Source organism: Erpetoichthys calabaricus, chromosome 3, assembly GCF_900747795.2.
Source record: "Erpetoichthys calabaricus chromosome 3, fErpCal1.3, whole genome shotgun sequence".
Lineage (NCBI taxonomy): Eukaryota > Metazoa > Chordata > Cladistia > Polypteriformes > Polypteridae > Erpetoichthys > Erpetoichthys calabaricus.
In genome coordinates this window covers 276,854,080-276,871,981 of record NC_041396.2, presented here as the reverse complement: position 1 = coordinate 276,871,981, position 17,902 = coordinate 276,854,080, and the positions used below count along the sequence as shown (strand labels likewise).

The 17,902-nt window shown below is 36.5% G+C and overlaps 1 protein-coding gene across 1 annotated transcript in view; it reads right to left on the bottom strand.

Annotated features, from left to right (window-relative positions):
- Positions 1–17,902, bottom strand: part of polr2a (RNA polymerase II subunit A) — a 33,449-nt gene extending 15,547 nt beyond the window's left edge. The window contains exons 1-15 of the mRNA XM_028798376.2: positions 17,569–17,902; positions 15,414–15,546; positions 11,462–11,598; positions 8,477–8,650; positions 7,686–7,967; positions 7,402–7,563; positions 6,295–6,515; positions 4,624–4,756; positions 4,237–4,361; positions 3,104–3,314; positions 2,497–2,706; positions 1,694–1,862; positions 809–903; positions 517–720; positions 181–403 (exon numbers count right to left, since the gene is read on the bottom strand). Coding sequence (XP_028654209.1) covers positions 181–403; positions 517–720; positions 809–903; positions 1,694–1,862; positions 2,497–2,706; positions 3,104–3,314; positions 4,237–4,361; positions 4,624–4,756; positions 6,295–6,515; positions 7,402–7,563; positions 7,686–7,967; positions 8,477–8,650; positions 11,462–11,598; positions 15,414–15,546; positions 17,569–17,655 — 2,566 coding nt within the window. The 5' untranslated portion in view covers positions 17,656–17,902. The remainder of the gene's footprint in view (positions 1–180; positions 404–516; positions 721–808; positions 904–1,693; positions 1,863–2,496; positions 2,707–3,103; positions 3,315–4,236; positions 4,362–4,623; positions 4,757–6,294; positions 6,516–7,401; positions 7,564–7,685; positions 7,968–8,476; positions 8,651–11,461; positions 11,599–15,413; positions 15,547–17,568) is intronic.

The following is a 17,902-nucleotide window of genomic DNA, read 5'->3' as shown; positions in this document are numbered from 1 at the left end:
CACTTTTTAAAGGCTAAGGCACAGTCAATGGAAGTCTATACCTACAACTTACCTAGATCTATATAAAAAGAGATGGAAGGAACAAGCATAAGTCAAGCACTTTATAATGCAGTAAACTCAATTTTCCAAATTCTAAGTAGAGATATGCACCCACTTCTAAACAAAACACTAAGTACTCGCCTGTCTCAGCTGTTTTGACAGCTGTATCAATTAAACCCTCTCTTCCACCCATAGCGTGAAAGAAAAACTCAGTTGGAGTAAGTCCTGCCAAATAAGAGTTCTCCACAAAGCCCCTGCTCTCTGGCCCATAGTCATCCTTGATAAAATGTGGAAGGGTACGGTGCTTAAAGCCAAATGGGATCCGTTTTCCTTCAACGTTCTGCTGACCCACCACAGCAATAACCTATAGCAAAGGAAACACACGTTTACCATACAAAGTGCTGGAGGGAATTAATTGCATAATTCCATAAAAAGTGGATAACTTAATTTGTATCTGCAACGAACTGGTCAGCTTACCTGAGAAATGTTAATTTTTGAGCCCTTGGACCCAGCTACCACCATGGATTTGAAGTTGTTATATTCAGATAAAGATTTCTGTGCAGAAGAGCCAGTCTTGTCTCTGGCATCATTCAGAATCCTGTTCACCTGATTCTCAAATGTCTGACGTAGTGTGTTACCTGGAGTGGGCTCCAGCTCATTATTGTGAGCCTTCTCAATGACCTATAGAAAAAGATAGTGTTTTTCTCTCCAGGAAAGCATTCTCACTTCACTTTCCTCTAACAATGGCAAATATTCCTGGTCTCCTTACCTCTATTACATCTTGTTTGGCCTTCTTAATGGTGTTCTGAATATCCAAGTAAGTTTTAGCATCAGCAATTGAGTCTCCAATACCAATGGAATGACCTGATGAAGAAAAAATATATTTTGAAGACCTTGCCACACATGCTGGACAAGAAGCTATAATCACTGAAATCTTTCAGACTTTAACAGATTTAGCCAATTCAGCAATGCCATAATTGTCTTAGAGATCAAAAAAAAGGATCATCTGCACCATTAAGGAGTCAGACTGCCTCCATCACTGCCTAACAAGACTAGCATGAGAGTCCTTTTTCAAGACGAGCATGTGGCTTTCAAACTCTGAAAAGTTACTATTTGGAGTGACAAAAATACAGGCAGTAGTCACAGCACAGGATTAATGTGAAACAGTATTTAAAAAAAATGACATTACTACTCAAGAACACATTCTTTCCTTGAGAAGCTCTGCACTGTCATTTTTTAAAGAGGAACAGCACAATACAATGTCTCCACATAATGACCAGAGTGGCACTTTCTTCAAAAACGGAATATATACATTTGTGTTGTATCTTTGTGTGCAAACTCCAAGCATATTTCTCCCAAGTTACTTTCTCTGCTGAAATGACACCATAATACTATTGTGGAATAAGCAGCTCAAAAACAAAACAAATTAATTCACTCCATGCAAATTTTGCATGTGTTTAAGTCTGGAATAAATTTTAGTCTTCATTCTAATAATATTTCCTGGATTAAACATAATTCCAAAAAAAACAATATAGGGAAATAAGGCCCTCTTGGTAGATGTGCAATCAGTATCAACAATAAACTAGTCATCTACATCAAATCATTGACAACAGAATCTAAAGGATGGAATGGAAAAGTGCAGGCAGTAGATTACCCTCAATGAGCAGCCAGTTGTTAACAACTGTCTGGATGTTGCTATAGAAGAGGCGAGTAATGTCATGACCCATCTCAAGGTAGGAGATGTGAACCAAGGAGCCAGCAGATGTTCCCAGAGACTTTTTGCATAGGATGCCCATGATCAACTCTCCATTTTCCACAATGACCTACAAGACAGAAGGTTTACTTCTCAAACTCAAGCTGGATAATTAACAAGATTAAAATCATAAATAAAACCCTTCTAACAAACCATCAGAAGTCGTCTTTCTTGGTCCAAAGAACTTTAAATGGGGGAAGAAAAAAATGTCACAGTGAAGTACCACTTCTACAATGTTGGAAGTTATATTTATCTGGGACTACAATTCTAAACCTGATGTATTTTGGAAACTTTAGTTGTTGTGTGGCTATGGGACATTTAAATTGTTGTCCTAGCAAGTCACTTCATTGCTACCAAAATACTTTTGCTAAATCATGTAAACACATTCACACTAAATCAAGCACCAAATATTTATAACTCAGATGCACTAGAATTGGCTTGTCTGCTTTATAAAAAATGCTACCCAGTTTAAAACACACATGCTCCAGTGTGTATTCCAACTGTTATACTACACATTCATAAAAAAGTGGTGAAATTCACAGTTTAAAAAAAAAAAAAAAAAAAAAAAAAAAAAAAAAACTTGTGTAGGTTTGTCCCCCCCCCCCCAAGATAGATCTAATAGGAAGAAGACCTTTCACGAGCTTGGATATAAAAACTAATCTTCACATGGTTTACGAGCAAACAGAGAAGCAGTTGAGACAGACCTTGGTGTCCCCTGGAGAAATGTGTTTGTATGGTCCACTATCCTCATCGTCTGGGTGAGTGCTGTGTGTTCGAATTACATTGATGTGGCCAGGGATAATCAGAGTAAAGATCTGCTTGCCAGTCCAAAGTGGCCGGGGTTTCAGAATTGCAGGCTGGGGCACTTTCCCATCCCATGTAGACAAGAACATAAGAAGATTCATGACTTCACCCTGGCAAAAGAAGAGACAAGAAAAAAAAAAATTTAGTACCAAATTTAAAAAGTAATAGGGTATCTGTAACCTGTATTAGCCATTAATACCCAATTGGAGGACCCCTACAAAAAAGTCTTACAAGCTACAGCTTGCACAGTAATAACTGCAAATGAGAAAACAGTCTAATCAACTAACGTACTAAAAGTAGGAGGTTTACTTTCATTTAACAATTTTATAGAAGTACATCAAAGTGAACAAATTTAAAAACTACTGTAAATGCACTTCACATTTGCCCAAAACATCTTTCAACTTCAGGCCTAAAGCAAACCATTTGCTCCCTGAGAAGGATGTCAGTTGTTTTTAATCGTATCACTGCTGTCTCATAATATTTAGCCCACCTTACCCAATTTCTTACCCTTTCTAGGAAGACATCTCTCTTGGTAAACTTGCGTACTGCTGTAAGAGTATCCTGCACAATACCCATGACAGGCCTGTTGGACTGAGGTGTGACTATCATTCTAGGGACCATGGCTAGCTCTTGAATTTCCGCCCTTGTTTCCAAGGATTGTGGCAAATGGAGATTCATTTCGTCTCCATCAAAGTCGGCATTGTAGGGGGTTGTGACACTGTTGGGTGTGAATAGAGCAGAAAAAAAGATGCATATTTAAAAAAGTAAAAATTAAAAGCACATTCATTTAAATGTATTAGTTAAACACACAATCAAAGGGTTCTATTAGCTGGGCAAGACTAAAGGTTTTCCTTAATTGCCACCACAATTGGACTCAAACTCTTATTACTAAAGTACTTTCTACTGTACATTCTATTGCTCTTGTGTTTCATGTTAAAGCCTCAAATTTTTGTTTAAAAGAGGTAGCTGAAATGTACAATTGTGTCCAACTGAAGAAAGGCTGTGTGCATCTCTCTTTTACGAAGGACTGCTACATAACTCACTTTTAAGTGAGACAAGTTGTCGTCAGTGAGCAACATTACACCACTGAAGCTAAAACGAACGGCAGCAAAATTTACCACTGCATGAACTATAAACCAATGCAACCCAGAGCCCAATTTATGTCTTGTAGTTTAATATGGGGGAAATAAAACACTATTAGTAGACTGATTATGCTGCATTAATAGAACTACACCAAATTTTCCTGGTAACCTCCATAAAGCATTTTTGAACAATTAACCTCTTAAATTACCTGAAAATCCTACACCAGAGTACTGTCACCACAACCTACTACTCTCTGTCGTGCATTCAGATTAAAATGCCAACAGAAGGTCAAACAGTTGAGATGGGGCTTAAATGTTGCTTAACTTTGAACAGACAAGATGTTTTAGACATAATATGCCTTTGTCATTTCTTAGTAATGCCTATATCTTTATCTAAAACACTTCAACATCAAAATAGATTAACAATCTTGTGCTGGATATGGAAATGTATAAGTGAAACCAATACGAGTCAAAAGAAACTTAACCTCAAGGTTTTTTTTTTTTTTTTTTTTTTTAAATATATAAATGGTATGACCTTTCCAGTTTTTTTATAATCACCTGAGATTAAGCCTAAAGGTGGACCAGGGCAGAATTCGCACCCTGTGCCCCATCATAGACATTTTGTGCAATGTGGGCTGTCGATTAAAGATGACAATATCACCATCACACATGTGTCGCTCAACCTAAAGTAGGGGGAAAAAAAAAAAAAAAATTATACATACATATTTAAATACCACTACATACAATTCCAAACAAAAAGTTGATACGCCAGCAAAATTTTTATCCTTCAAATGTCAAATTATATTAAGTGCAAACAAACTAAAACAATAGCATCTGAAAATATTTTATGAACTAAAAAAAGAAGTTAACTTGCATTACAGAAAAAACTTAAGCATGCCTGCATGAATGATTTTTAAAGTGTTAAAGGTAATCCAAATCACTTACCTTATATCCAATCTGTAAATGGAGGTCACTTGGTTTTGGATGAAATCGGAGATCTATTCTATCTCCATTATCACGGATGATGTATTTTGCTCCTGGATACTGGCTGTTACCTCTTCTGACAAGCTCCTGCAATCTAAACAAAAAACCCACATACAGAAAAGTGAGTACTTGGCAGTATTAAACAAAAGAGAGACAGTAACCTTACTCTAACTCTAAGTCATGTGCGTAAGTGGTATAATTACAACATATGGACAAGTGTAATATGGTGCATTTTTAAGATAGGGACAATTAGAAAATGTTCTAGACAATGCAGTTAAGCAATTGGTGTATGAATTGTATGGTTTTTATTATAATAATGGTGGCACAACTAGGAGTGTGCAATATATATAATCAATGGTAATATCTTAATTGTTGTTTTAACAATGTACAAGCTGAAATTAGAGTATGTCACTCACTTTACAAAAAAAAAAAAAAAAATATCCCACACCACACACCTGGAGAATACACACATTCACTGGCTCATGCAACCTTAACCTAACAGGATAGACCACAGTGCATGCACAATCAGCACACCACATGTCAAAATGAGTAAGGAAACAGCACCAGGCAATTTTTATATTATATATATATATATATATATATATATAATATATATATATAATATATATATATATATATAAATAAATAAATAAATAAATAAATAAATAAAGTCGCACAATCTACATCGTTAAGATTTCATTGCAAGACAGAAATAATTTTCACTCGTGTGGAGGTGGTTTGGCTTTGGAAAGACTGATGTTGCTCAAAGGACAGCAATCTGCCAAATATGTCAAAAATCAGTTGTTTTTTTTGGATTTTTACACTAGAGTACGTACAGTATGTAAATTTTTTCTTCTTGCTTGTATGCTGCACAATTCACTTTACAGTCTGGATAAACAAACTGCTGTGCTCTGTTTATGCTGTGTAGTTCAGTTATGATTAGTATTTTATTCCCTTTGGATTCATATCTTGTTTACATTAAAGGCAAGTGTGTTTAAAATGCCCTCATTATAACAGTCTTGCTGCAGTTTGTGCAAATCCTTTAGGCCACTTTGAAATGGTTATACACAATTGCACTGTTTGATCTCAGTAAAAGTGACTGGTGATTTTAATGTTGTTTTATTCAACTTCAGTTTGAAATGAAGACCCATTTTCCTTAAAATGTTGTTTCCATTAATCTCATTAGTAAGCTACAAAATAACGTCTTATTAACAAGACCAGGCTTGATCAGTAAGACTTACATTTTTAAAGGACGCAAAAATATGATCTAATTATCGTTATCGTCAAAGTCGCAGAAAATATTGAGATATTATTTTTTGCCAATATCACACACCCCCCCCTAGGCACAACAGAGGCTTGGAGGCTGCACTACACAGAAATAAGATATCCTGAAATGCCTGTTCCAACAGTAGTGATTTTTAAAAATATTCAATGGTGTATCACAACAGAACAAAGTTTTAATCTCTTCAATCATTTTATCACAATGCAACAAGATCTGTGATTTTTTGGGTTACATTTTACTGTAGTATCTACACACCACATCCAGGACCCATTCATTTGTATAACGGGAATGATCTGCCTTTAAAAAAAGAAAAAACCTAAATACAAACACTTCAAGATTCCCAATCTCACCTGTCAATGTTGAAGGGCGTGACAATTTCTGGGAAAGTCATGTTAGCAGCAATGGAGCGTGGAACCCCAACCTGGTCGATGGACAAGTTAGGATCTGGAGTGATGACTGTTCGAGCAGAAAAATCCACACGCTTCCCCATTAAGTTGCCTCTAACACGACCCTCTTTTCCCTTTAATCGTTGTTTGATTGATTTTAGTGGACGCCCAGACTTCTGCATGGCCTATTGGAATAATGCAAGAATCACTTAAGTTTCACAGAGCAGACTTAAAAGCTGTTGTAATGTAAAGCTTGCAAGAGGACACTGGAATGCATATACTGAATGCAGTAGGATCACCATCCTAGAAGTCAAGGAGAAGGACAATCTTAACTAATTATTGTTAAAACACACGTTCTTTAACTGTTATTGTTCATCTGATGGTGTCATTTTCATTCACATGGACCATTTTAAAACAGATTGCTCATAGATGACCACTCTACCACTAGAAATAAAAAAGTGGCAAAATAGAATGCCTGCTTGTTTGCAACACAGTCTTAAGCTTCACTGAGTTTATGCAGCACCCCAAAATCTGGTCATTTGACAGGAGGAGAACAGTTGCTGTAACCACATAGATTACAGGACACTACACCAATTCAATCATGAATGAATCATGAATGTCAAGGCAAGAGTGGCTAGGAACAAGAGTGCTCCATTCACTATTTACACCTCAATTGAATGTGAAGTCAACCATTTCTATAAAATTTTCTAGCATAACTGGCTTACTGAGGCAGCACAGGTCACAAGACTGCAACCAACCATAGAGAGCGTACACATCCTCAGCAGGGGACACCCAGAGCCATACAACTTATTGCCAGTTTAAGTATTGTCAATAATCCTTAACAGAAAGTCTTTGGGAAACAGGACAGATTAAATTATTTACTGGACAATTTTACTCACAAGCCAGATTTCACTGTATCATGGTGTGTAGTAAAGACAGCTTGGCCAAACTAGTCTTTCAAACTTGGCCAAGGTACACCAAGTTCAAGCATCATTAAAGTCTCATTTCCTTCCACTCCCCTAGAGTCCATCTATTTAATAAGAAAAACACTAGTAAAACTAGTACACTTACTCTGGGCAGGCCAGGAAGCTCATTGTCAACCATAGTAGCCACGTGAAATTGTAATAATTTGACATCCTCAGCAATGACATGAGCAGCAGCACCACTTTGCTCATTACGGCGTAACTGGTTGTTGATCTTCACAATGTCTGCAAGTTTGTGTGTCAAATCATCCTGTTTGGGGGGGGGGGGGGGGGGGGGGGGGGGGGGGGGGGGAGAAAGCATTTTTTCAGTATTGTATCTTAAGACATATTGACTTTTTGAAACCTTGCTTCTAAGCCGATTTCCAATTTTACCTGATTACGAGCACAGCCCTGCATTACTACAGCAGGCCTGACTGACAAGGGTGGGACAGGAAGCACCGTCACAATCATCCATTCTGGACGTGCAAACTTTGGGTCCATTCCTAAAATGATGTCCTCCTCATCAGAAATGCGTTTGAAGATTTCATGGACACGTTCTGGGCTAAGTAGGATCTTCTTCTCCTGAGAATCTTCATTTACGTGCTTCCACTCTGCATACAGTTCCAGGCCAGAGCGGCGGATACGTGGCTGGTAACGTCCACAGCCTCCATGACCCTAGGAGAGAAGCAAAACCATAAATGACCAGTACTTACTGCACATAGGTTCTCAAGTTCCAAACAGACAGATAAAACTGCTGTATTTTGGAAATATTCTTTTATAAACTCATATGAAAAATACCTGATATTAAGTGACAATATCCTGGGAGAAGATTCAGGCTACAACAGATATTTGAAGTAAAACAATTACGTATAATTTTTATTTATATAAAGGGCAGAAAGCACTACCCTTCATTCGCACCCTGCCCTCTCAACCTCTAATCCTACCAGGAAACTGCATCACCCCATCTAAAAACCTTTATCATAGCTTCACACAACACTTTCCAACCTACTCATCCCAGAAAGCCAAGTATTCTCCTAGGCAGCACTACTCAATGTTCTTTGCTTATTATGGTGCAAACCATCAATCCCTGCTTGAATATTCTAGTTATTTATTTTATTTAAAAATTGCATTTTTTTTGAGAAGCAAAACCAACTCTGCACAATACTATGTAGATATCCAAGTACCTTTTCTTTTGTGAGGTCTTCATCACCCTCTGTCTGTTCCACACCAAACTTGTTATCCATCTCTTCTCCACCTTCGCAAATGTTTTTCCCTTTGCAAAGGTCATAGACATGGGTGAGGCGCTTACGAGGCTGACCTTTAGACTTCGACAAGATGTCTTTGATTTTGGGATTATTCTACAAAGAAACAAGACAATATTTTTTTTCAATTTGTAGGAAGAATAACAGCCACAGTAGATGTGCATAGTTTTATGACACATTACACTGATTACACCAAACTGCATAAACGTGCAATGAGTTGGAGAACTAACAGGCATATTATAGAATGGGCAGAGCTGTTAACCTGTTAGACAATCCAATTACACTCGTGCAATATTGGCCTCATTTTTACATGATTGGACAATGAACCCATTCACACGTGCATTTAAAAAAAAAAAAACCACACTAAACAGGAGTTTTCACAGGAACATTTGGTAGTATTTACACAACACATGAGGACACACTCCTTTAAAAAGTAGTGCAAAGCAGAACAGTTCATGCAAAACTAAGTGCTATACACAATTTTTTTTCTTTGCTGTGTGTGTATATAATGTTCATTAGCACTGAAACAGCTCATCTGTATTTCTTTAATCATTTCAAAAGCTGTAGTAGCTATATGAAACGGCACACTGCTCTCCTGTTCAAAAGGCAGCAGGAGGTGTTACCCCATGATTTTGTCTATTGCAAATAGCTTAGTTTACAAGAACATTTTCCAAAATTAACTGTTCTCTCCCTTACCTATACAAATTTTTTTAATAAAAAACTTAAAGCTGTAATTATGAAAAGAGGTCAACCAGTCGTGTACATCAGAAGAATTGCCAACCAACAGCTGGATTTAGGGCTCTGAACAGAGCAATCATGGGTAGCTTCTTAACCAAACTGACATTATCTAGTTTTGATGCATTATTAAGATAATTTACTGGGAAGACAAATTTCCAAGAAGAAACACTAAGCAAATAGAAACTTGAAACCCAAGTAAGTAAAACAGTATGTGAACTTTGCAATTTAAGGCACAACATTACACACAATCCCTTGCAAAAGTATAAATGCGGCACTCAAATGTCTTTATTAACTACAGTAGGCAGTAAATAAACTGAACATATATTGATCTGGACATTTTAGCCCTGGAGGGCGGTATCCATAGGGCGTTCAAAAGCAACAAGGATGTCATCACAAGGTACAAACTTCTAGCTAAAAACATTTTAATGTGTAGGGGTTTGAATTTATTATTTAACAGAAGCAGAGAAAACAAAAATCCAGATTTCTACCAAATGTTTTTAACTTTTTAACCCAATGTAACTACTGAAAGCTTAGAAAATAGACTGTAAATTATCAATCTTCCTGGCTTATCCAACAATACACTTTTCATACAAAAAAAAAAGTAACGTTTGTGATATATTTTTGCTGTTGAGTTTTAAGTTTATATTAACATACGGTGGCGACATTAGGTGGCTGATAACAGAGGTAATATTTAAAAGGGAAGCCAAATTTAAATTTCAAATGTCACAACCGATGCTTTAGTTTTTGAAAATCCTCCCCTCCATCATTAGATTTGCCCGAACTTTAAGACAAACTTCGCGAAAATCACACTTAGTTTAATATTACTTCAGAGATCTAGAAAAGAGCTTTTGTTCTGTTTTCAAGTTGTCTCACATAAGAGACAAGACTTTAATTTTGCACTACTATACAGGTGCAAGAGATTACAGTTAACGAACTGGACTGAATGCAAGTGAAAACGTGTTGTAACTGGAGATAGCAATGCAATCACTCAAATAACCCTGCCCAGCTCTCTATGCCTGATGTCATTCTTCCCCCTCCCCTAAGCCCACAGCCACTGTCTCGGATTAGCACGAATATATTTCGCTCCTACAAACGAACTGATTCTTAGCTGAATGAGAACTCATAAAAATCAACCGGAATATTCAAGCAAATTATAGAAAAGAAAAAAAAAAATGAAATCCGTTAAGTAGTTCTCTCGTTCGCTAACTAAGCGGAGTTGAGGTTACGCCCTGAAAGTTGGTTTGGCAGATGTTTGGATATATGCGAAGCTGGTACTTGTGTCTAAGATGGAAACTTGTCTCTACCAAGGAATCCAGTATAGGCCTTCACTCAAATCAATGCAACTCATGAACAGTTTAGAAATTAGACAGTTGGACAGACAACTATAGCCGCGTTCAAAGATAGCCACAATAGAAAGAACAGAGGTTTTGCAGTTATGTATACGACACTGTACTAAAAAGCAAATGTTATCAAACAACCTTTTAATAACATTGCACAAACTGGGTACTGTGTATACCACTGCAAGAAGTACACTTCTACACATTTTGTTGTAAATGAGAGTTTAGTTTGACTTTTAACATGCATAAAAATTCAAAAGAAAAAATGACCGCCATAGGCAAGATTTGTTTGCTTGGCCTCTAGCTCTTAAAAATTGGTTTTCATTTTACTTATCTCACGCAACACACTTTAATAAAACTAGGTAGGTAGGTACAGCACCTGATACAACTTGTTACCTAAATAACTTAAAATCAAAATATTATCTCAGTGTTTTGTCTAGTGCTGCAGGTATATTCTCACACAGCTATTTCTCGATGCATTTTTGCCAAAATTTCACAAGTGTAAAATGAACAGCCTTAGAACGTGGACTTAAGGTTTGAAATCAATAAGTAATACAAGTGTACATGGTCACCTACTCAAACTTATGTGAAAATAGAAAATCTTTACGGGGGCATCTCTTTGTACAACACTGATGGCTACACAAACCTTACAACTCTGATTTAGAATATTGAACAAGGAATACAAAGTTTAAAAGATACAGAAAAAATTGAATCAAGGGTAAAACAAGTATGTATAATTAAGCCATTAACAAAATGAATCAATTAAAGTCAGGAGAATTTCAGCTTAATTTCACTTTTTTGAGACATTAAAAAAAAAAAAACACACACTTACTGCATCAACCAGAAGTTTGGAACAGAAGAAGCAGACACAACGCAGAATTTTCATGATCTTCGTGATGTAGCCAACATGAAAAACAGGCTTTGCCAACTCAATATGTCCAAAATGTCCTGGGCACTCTGTCATGTTACCTAAATCAGGGAAAACGTTCCAAATGGCTGGTCATTACTGATCTATAATGAGTTCTTAATTAGCTAAAATAAATCCACTCATTGAACAGCGATATTCCAAAGCATTAAACACGATTAGTGATGAGCAGGTTGGCAAATTCTATAAAGTTAACTTTTACGGCGCTTGAAAGAAGTCAATTTGGTGGATCGTTTACACAGGGGGGTGGACAAAAAAAAAAAACCAAAAACACACTTATGGACATGTCCCTGGTAACTAAACAGACTCATCCATAATTGAATTGCAAACAGTAGTTTCTCTTTGTAATTAAATTGGATTTCCAAATATTCAAGGATATGGGGCTCAAAATATGATTTGCTCAAACACAAAAAAAAATTTCAGCTAGTTAAAAATCTAATCTTTATTCAAACAAACACTGAAGAGTAAAAAATTAAGATGGAGAATGTTTTAGTAACAATAATAATTCTTTACATTTACATAGTGCTTTTCTCACTACTCAAATTGCTCTCCACGCAGGGAAGACCCGGGAAGTGAACCCACAATCTTCTTACTGCAAACAGGTAATATAAATGGCAGTAAACACATCTAATATTTTATTTAAAAGAATATATCCAGGAACACATAAATAAATCATGAATCTAAACATGAAACGTAGCAAAGGGAGCTTGCATGATAGACAAAAGTGTTCACAATCATGCATTGCAGTTAAATGTGATTTTAACCAAGGTTATTATAGTTTTGCCTTTTTATATAAGATTTTATTTCTATATTTTTCTGACCTTACTTGGAAATTTAGTTTAGTTTTAGTTTTCCTTCATCATGTATTTTTAGTTTTAGTTTTTATTTCACAAAGACATTTCTATTTTATTTTTAGAGAAAAGCCAAGCAAAATGACACCTTTTATTGGCTAAAAAGATTACAATATGCAAGCTTTCGAGGCAACTCAGGCCCCTTCTTCAGGCAAGATGTAATCATGTACAGTGATCCCTCGCTATATCGCGCTTCGCCTTTCGCAGCTTCACTCCATCGCGGATTTTATAAGTAAGCATATTTAAATATATATCGCGGATTTTTCGCTGCTTCGCGGGTTTCTGCGGACAATTCCTCAGTAGGTTTGCCCAGTTGATTTCATACAAGGGACGCTATTGGCAGATGGCTGAGAAGCTACCCAACTTACTTTCTCTCTCTCTCTCTCTCTCTCTTGCGCTGACGTAGGGGGGTGTGAGCAGGGGGGCTGTGTGCAGCGGCTTCCTGAAGGACATGCTGCACGTTGCTTCGCATACTTAAAAGCTCAAAGGGCACGTATTGATTTTTGACTTTATTTGTTTTTCTGTGGCTCTCTCTCTCTTCCTGCTCCTGATAGAGGGGGTGTGAGCTGCCGCCTTCAACAGCTTTGTACCGGCGGTGCTTCGCATACTTAAAAGCCAAAAAGCCCTATTGATTTTTTTTTGACTGCTTGCTTTGCACTCCTTTGAAAAGGAAGATATATTTGCATTCTTTTAATTGTGAGACAGAACTGTCATCTCTGTCTTGTCATGGAGCACAGTTTAAACTTTTGAAAAAGAGACAAATGTTTGTTTGCAGTGTTTGAATAACGTTCCTGTCTCTCTACAACCTCCTGTGTTTCTGCGCAAATCTGTGACCCAAGCATGACAATCTAAAAATAACCATATAAACATATGGTTTCTACTTCGCGGATTTTCCTATTTCGCGGGTGTCTCTGGAACGCAACCCCCGCGATGGAGGAGGGATTACTGTATTTTATTTTTATATATATTAGTTCAGTTTTAGTTTTACTACTTACGAGTTTAATGTTAGTGGAAGCTTACTACACTGCATGGTTTACTATCTGGTTTTGTTTTTGTCTGATAAAAACAAGCAATCAAAACTAGACACTTAATATGAACAATTTTACACAATTTTATAATTTTTAAAATATTTTCTCATGAAAATCACAGGGGCTTAGGAACAACAGGACTCTTAGACTTGAATGAGTGTGCAGACCCCACCAAGCTGTATTGAGGGAAACAACGAACAACAAGCACGTAGTGTCAAGGTTAGGGGCAGTGAGTCTTGAATAGACCACCATAAAGGACAGTAAACCCAAAATGAGCAGAGCAAGAGCAGGTAATAGGAGTACGGACAGGCATAAAACAACAGACAGCATCTGAGATTAAGAACAACATATACATTATCTAAACTTGTTTATCCAGAGTAGGATTGCAGGAAATCTGGAGCCTATCGCAGCAGGTTTGGATGCAAAGCAGGAACAATCCCAGGTAATGTAATATGTATGATAAGGCTGATGTTAGGAACAAAAAGAATGATACTTTTAACTATTTTTGAGAGAGAAAAACATTGAAAAAGGTGAGACAAATATTTTAAAATATAATTTTGACTTGTGAATATGAATTAAAGATAAATTAATAAATATGGAATAAATACAAAAACCCATTAGTATGTTTAGTTTTTCATCACTTGTCACACTCTCTACCTTTGTTTGTATAGCTTCGTTGTTAAACAATGTTTTTAAAGCAAAAGTGATTGGTCAGCAATAATATGCTGATCTTGTATGATGACCTAGTCAGTCTCTTGATCAGTGCAGTTTTATTTTCAAAAACAGGGAGTACCCTCCCCTCAGCTTTCTTGTATACTCAGATATGGGGATGGATATTTGAGGAGTAAACCGCAAGACAATGGATTATATTTTTATATTATGTACACTAAGGAACCATCAACAACAAATCAAAATAATATATCGAGCAATTATTATAAAAGTAAACTTGAATAAATCTGACTGCAGCTGTAAATTAAAAACGAGTATGTGTTCAGGTAAAATTACCACTTCCGGGTGATGGATTTGACCCAAAAGTTATTAGATCTACAATTGCGGTGTAACAACCACATGCCGAATTTCATCCATCTATCTAGTTGCGTTTTTGAGTTATCGTGTTTACACACACACAATTCCAAAAAACAGTATTGTTGGACACAAATTAGAACGTCAAGATTCATCAAAATATCGAGGTCGAATTTTTTCATGATTACTATACTTTCTCTATACTTGGTATATGAGAAAGTAAAAACGATTTCTTCTGTGCGAAGTGGCAGGTGAATTGCCATCAACAAAAAGCAGACACCTGAGAAATAAACTGGAACGTTACTCACTCGTGATTTTTCTGTCCATATGGTAAACGTTTTGTTGGCCAGCACATTCTGATTTCAGCCGTTTAAATTACATCTTGATATACAACAAGCATAAAGAAAGGCGGCACGCAAATTGCTTTCTTTCTCACGCACCCGCACTCAGCTTGCTCTGTCACTGCAAATGCTGTGTGAACAGCCGCCCTCCGTTGCCAGCCGCCATTCACTGGATGAATATATGTAGGCAGCTTGTGGTGGATGACTTTCTGAATTAGAGAAACCTTACAAGGGTTAAAGACTAATGGCAAGAATATTTTAGTAAATTATTATTTTATTTCAGTTAGTCTTTCCAGCTACTTTAATAGTTTCGTTTAGTTTTTCATTTCGGTTCTGTTAATTATTTCATTCAGTTTATGAAAATGTTTTTGTAATAATAGTTTCATTTTTGATTTTAGTTTTCGTTAACTATAATAACCTTGATTTTAACAAAACAGTACATCTGTTATAGGGAAAATTCTCTGGTTTCCATAGAGATGCCACTGCCTGTTAGAAAGTTATGACTCTAAAGGCTTTAAAAGTTACTCTACATACAACAATTAACACTCGAGATACAATTTGCTAATCACCACTACGCTGTATTGTTGTTAACAATCATACACAATTATGCACTCACCAGCACATGTCTGACATCGGCCTGACCGTTCTATTACACCCTGCCGGGGGTCCATCAATCCCCCAAGTTTGGGACGGCCTCCTTCTGTGGTTTCTGGGTACTTGATGCCTCCCTCTGTGACGGACATCCTTTTCTATAGATGTTTTAAAAAATAAATAAATAAATAAAAAAACCACAAAAGTTAAGATTTACAGGCAATGAACTACAGCTTATTCTTTTTCATTATAAACAAAAATCATTAGTTTGCAATACAACCTTCTAGGTCACATTACCAGGTAATGAAAATTGAACGAGCACCCCTATGCTTTTCAGTCTAATGCATTAGTTTGCTGAAACATACTGGAGGGGTAAATGTGCTTGGTGATGTGGTGGCTAGATGGGCTTGATACAAGTAAAAGTGCTCTACAAAGGGCTGAAACATGATGGGAGAAGGGGAAAAAGCTCTGACATCCCTATTTTTTGTTTATGCATATATTATACTAAAAGTTGTCAAGTCATTCTAAAAATGTTTTAGGATGGGTAAACATCAGATATCAACAAAAAGTTAAAATTTACATATATAAAACCTAAAATATCTTTTACAAGCACTCTTATTTAACAACTCCACATTAAATTCTGGATATAAAGATATATTGTAATTACAAAGAGCACTTTAGTTTTCCAAACTAATTCAAAACAAAAATGGGGTGAAGATTAAAACACCTATTTCTACAAAAGACAAGATGGTATTACTATTAGATTGCATCAGTATACCACTCACTGGAGTAGTGCTCCCACTAAAACCTAAAGCTTAACACTTGAAATTAACTATAGAGGTTATTGGAATGCATTTAAATGAGGGAAACATGCAAACCAATTCGAAGATCGCCAACATTTCCCCATAAACTTTTAGTCTGTGGACGTAGAACATATTGAAACCATTTATACTGGCTTTATTCATGCTTTGGTCCTATACACTTCATGACTACACAAAGTTAATAGGGTCTGTGTTTATGAATTATTCTATAATCTACAATAAAACCCAACATTTGTTCAAGTGTAACCTGTTAGTTAGAAATTTATTTATTTATGTATCATAAAACAATGGCTAATCCTAAAAACACTACAGGTTACTAAATAAGATTTTTTTCCTCTGATATTAATTCAATTTATTATTCTGAATGACAGTTTACAGCTACAAAACAAAGCTTTGGCAGTTTTAAATAAAATAGGTCCAATCATTGCACATTACTCTAATTTAATCGCCAAATCTCAAACTTTTAGCACTCTAAAAATGCAAGAACAAACTTTATTATAAAATTTGAAAATGCTGACAATTTAATCCCCCACGTTACTAGAAATGTTTCATACAAATTATCAATGTTGACACATTTCTCTGAACACATCTTTTTCCACAAGGTAATTAAATTTTATTGGGGCAGTTGTTTAATTATCAATATCCATAAGCATAGCCATGCCAAATCCCAGTTTATAAAAAAAAAAAAAAAAAACCACACCTACACACGTCAGGAACAAACTGCTTAATTTAGAAAATTTAAACAACTGCAACATACTTTTAATCGCCAATATGCATCGCTTTTTTTTTTTTTTTAAACTGAATTCGAACATTAGTCGACTTTATAAAAGATTTCACGAAAATAAACATTTCATGATGTTGCTTTTAATGGAGTCTGTAGAAAAAGATTCCTAAAATAAAGTTAACTGGATGAAGGTATACTTTACACTTTGGGTTTAAAAGTTACATAAATTAGACGTGCCTATCTAGAAGTAAACTGAAAGGCACTCAATGAAGAAATGTTAGGAAATACCGGAAAGAATGGCAAACGCGTGGGAGACACAAGGAAATGTATTTATGATAGGAGAGCGTGGGCATCACGAACCGAGCCTGATGACCCACAAGTTGAGTCAACACTTAAAATTGGCATCCACGCGGCCAAACAGGTGAAAGGTTTCATACCCACTGTTCTCTTTCACTTTCCACAGCGACACTTGCACATGCTTTCGCGGTCTCAAACGAACACTTCCGCGACATAGGTAATCAATCAGCAGTGCGCGTACGTATAGTGGATCAAGGAGAAAACAAACACAAACAAATAAAAAAAGCTTTAATTTCCATCCCTCCCACCCACATCCATCAAATTAAAAAAGAACCTACAAGTTCATCTGGACTGATGATGCCAAACTGCACTCTCTTGATGAGGCGCAGTGGGCATGCGCTGTCGCCGGAGGGCGGTCCGTGCATCTTTCCTATTCAAACAGACGCGTCTCTGTCGGCACGCCGCTTTGAAAGGAGGAAGAGAAATAGAACGAAGAGGACTACCACCAAAACTCCCTCTTTCTTCCAGTGGTAGCCGGAATACCTCGGATAGCGGTTTCTCGCGTTCACCCGCCGAGAACTGCTTTTCCAGAGAGTTTATTTTTGTTTATTCTTTCTCATAGAGTTTAGGCCCTCACTCCCCTCCCCTTTTCAGGTCTGTCCGCCAGTGCGC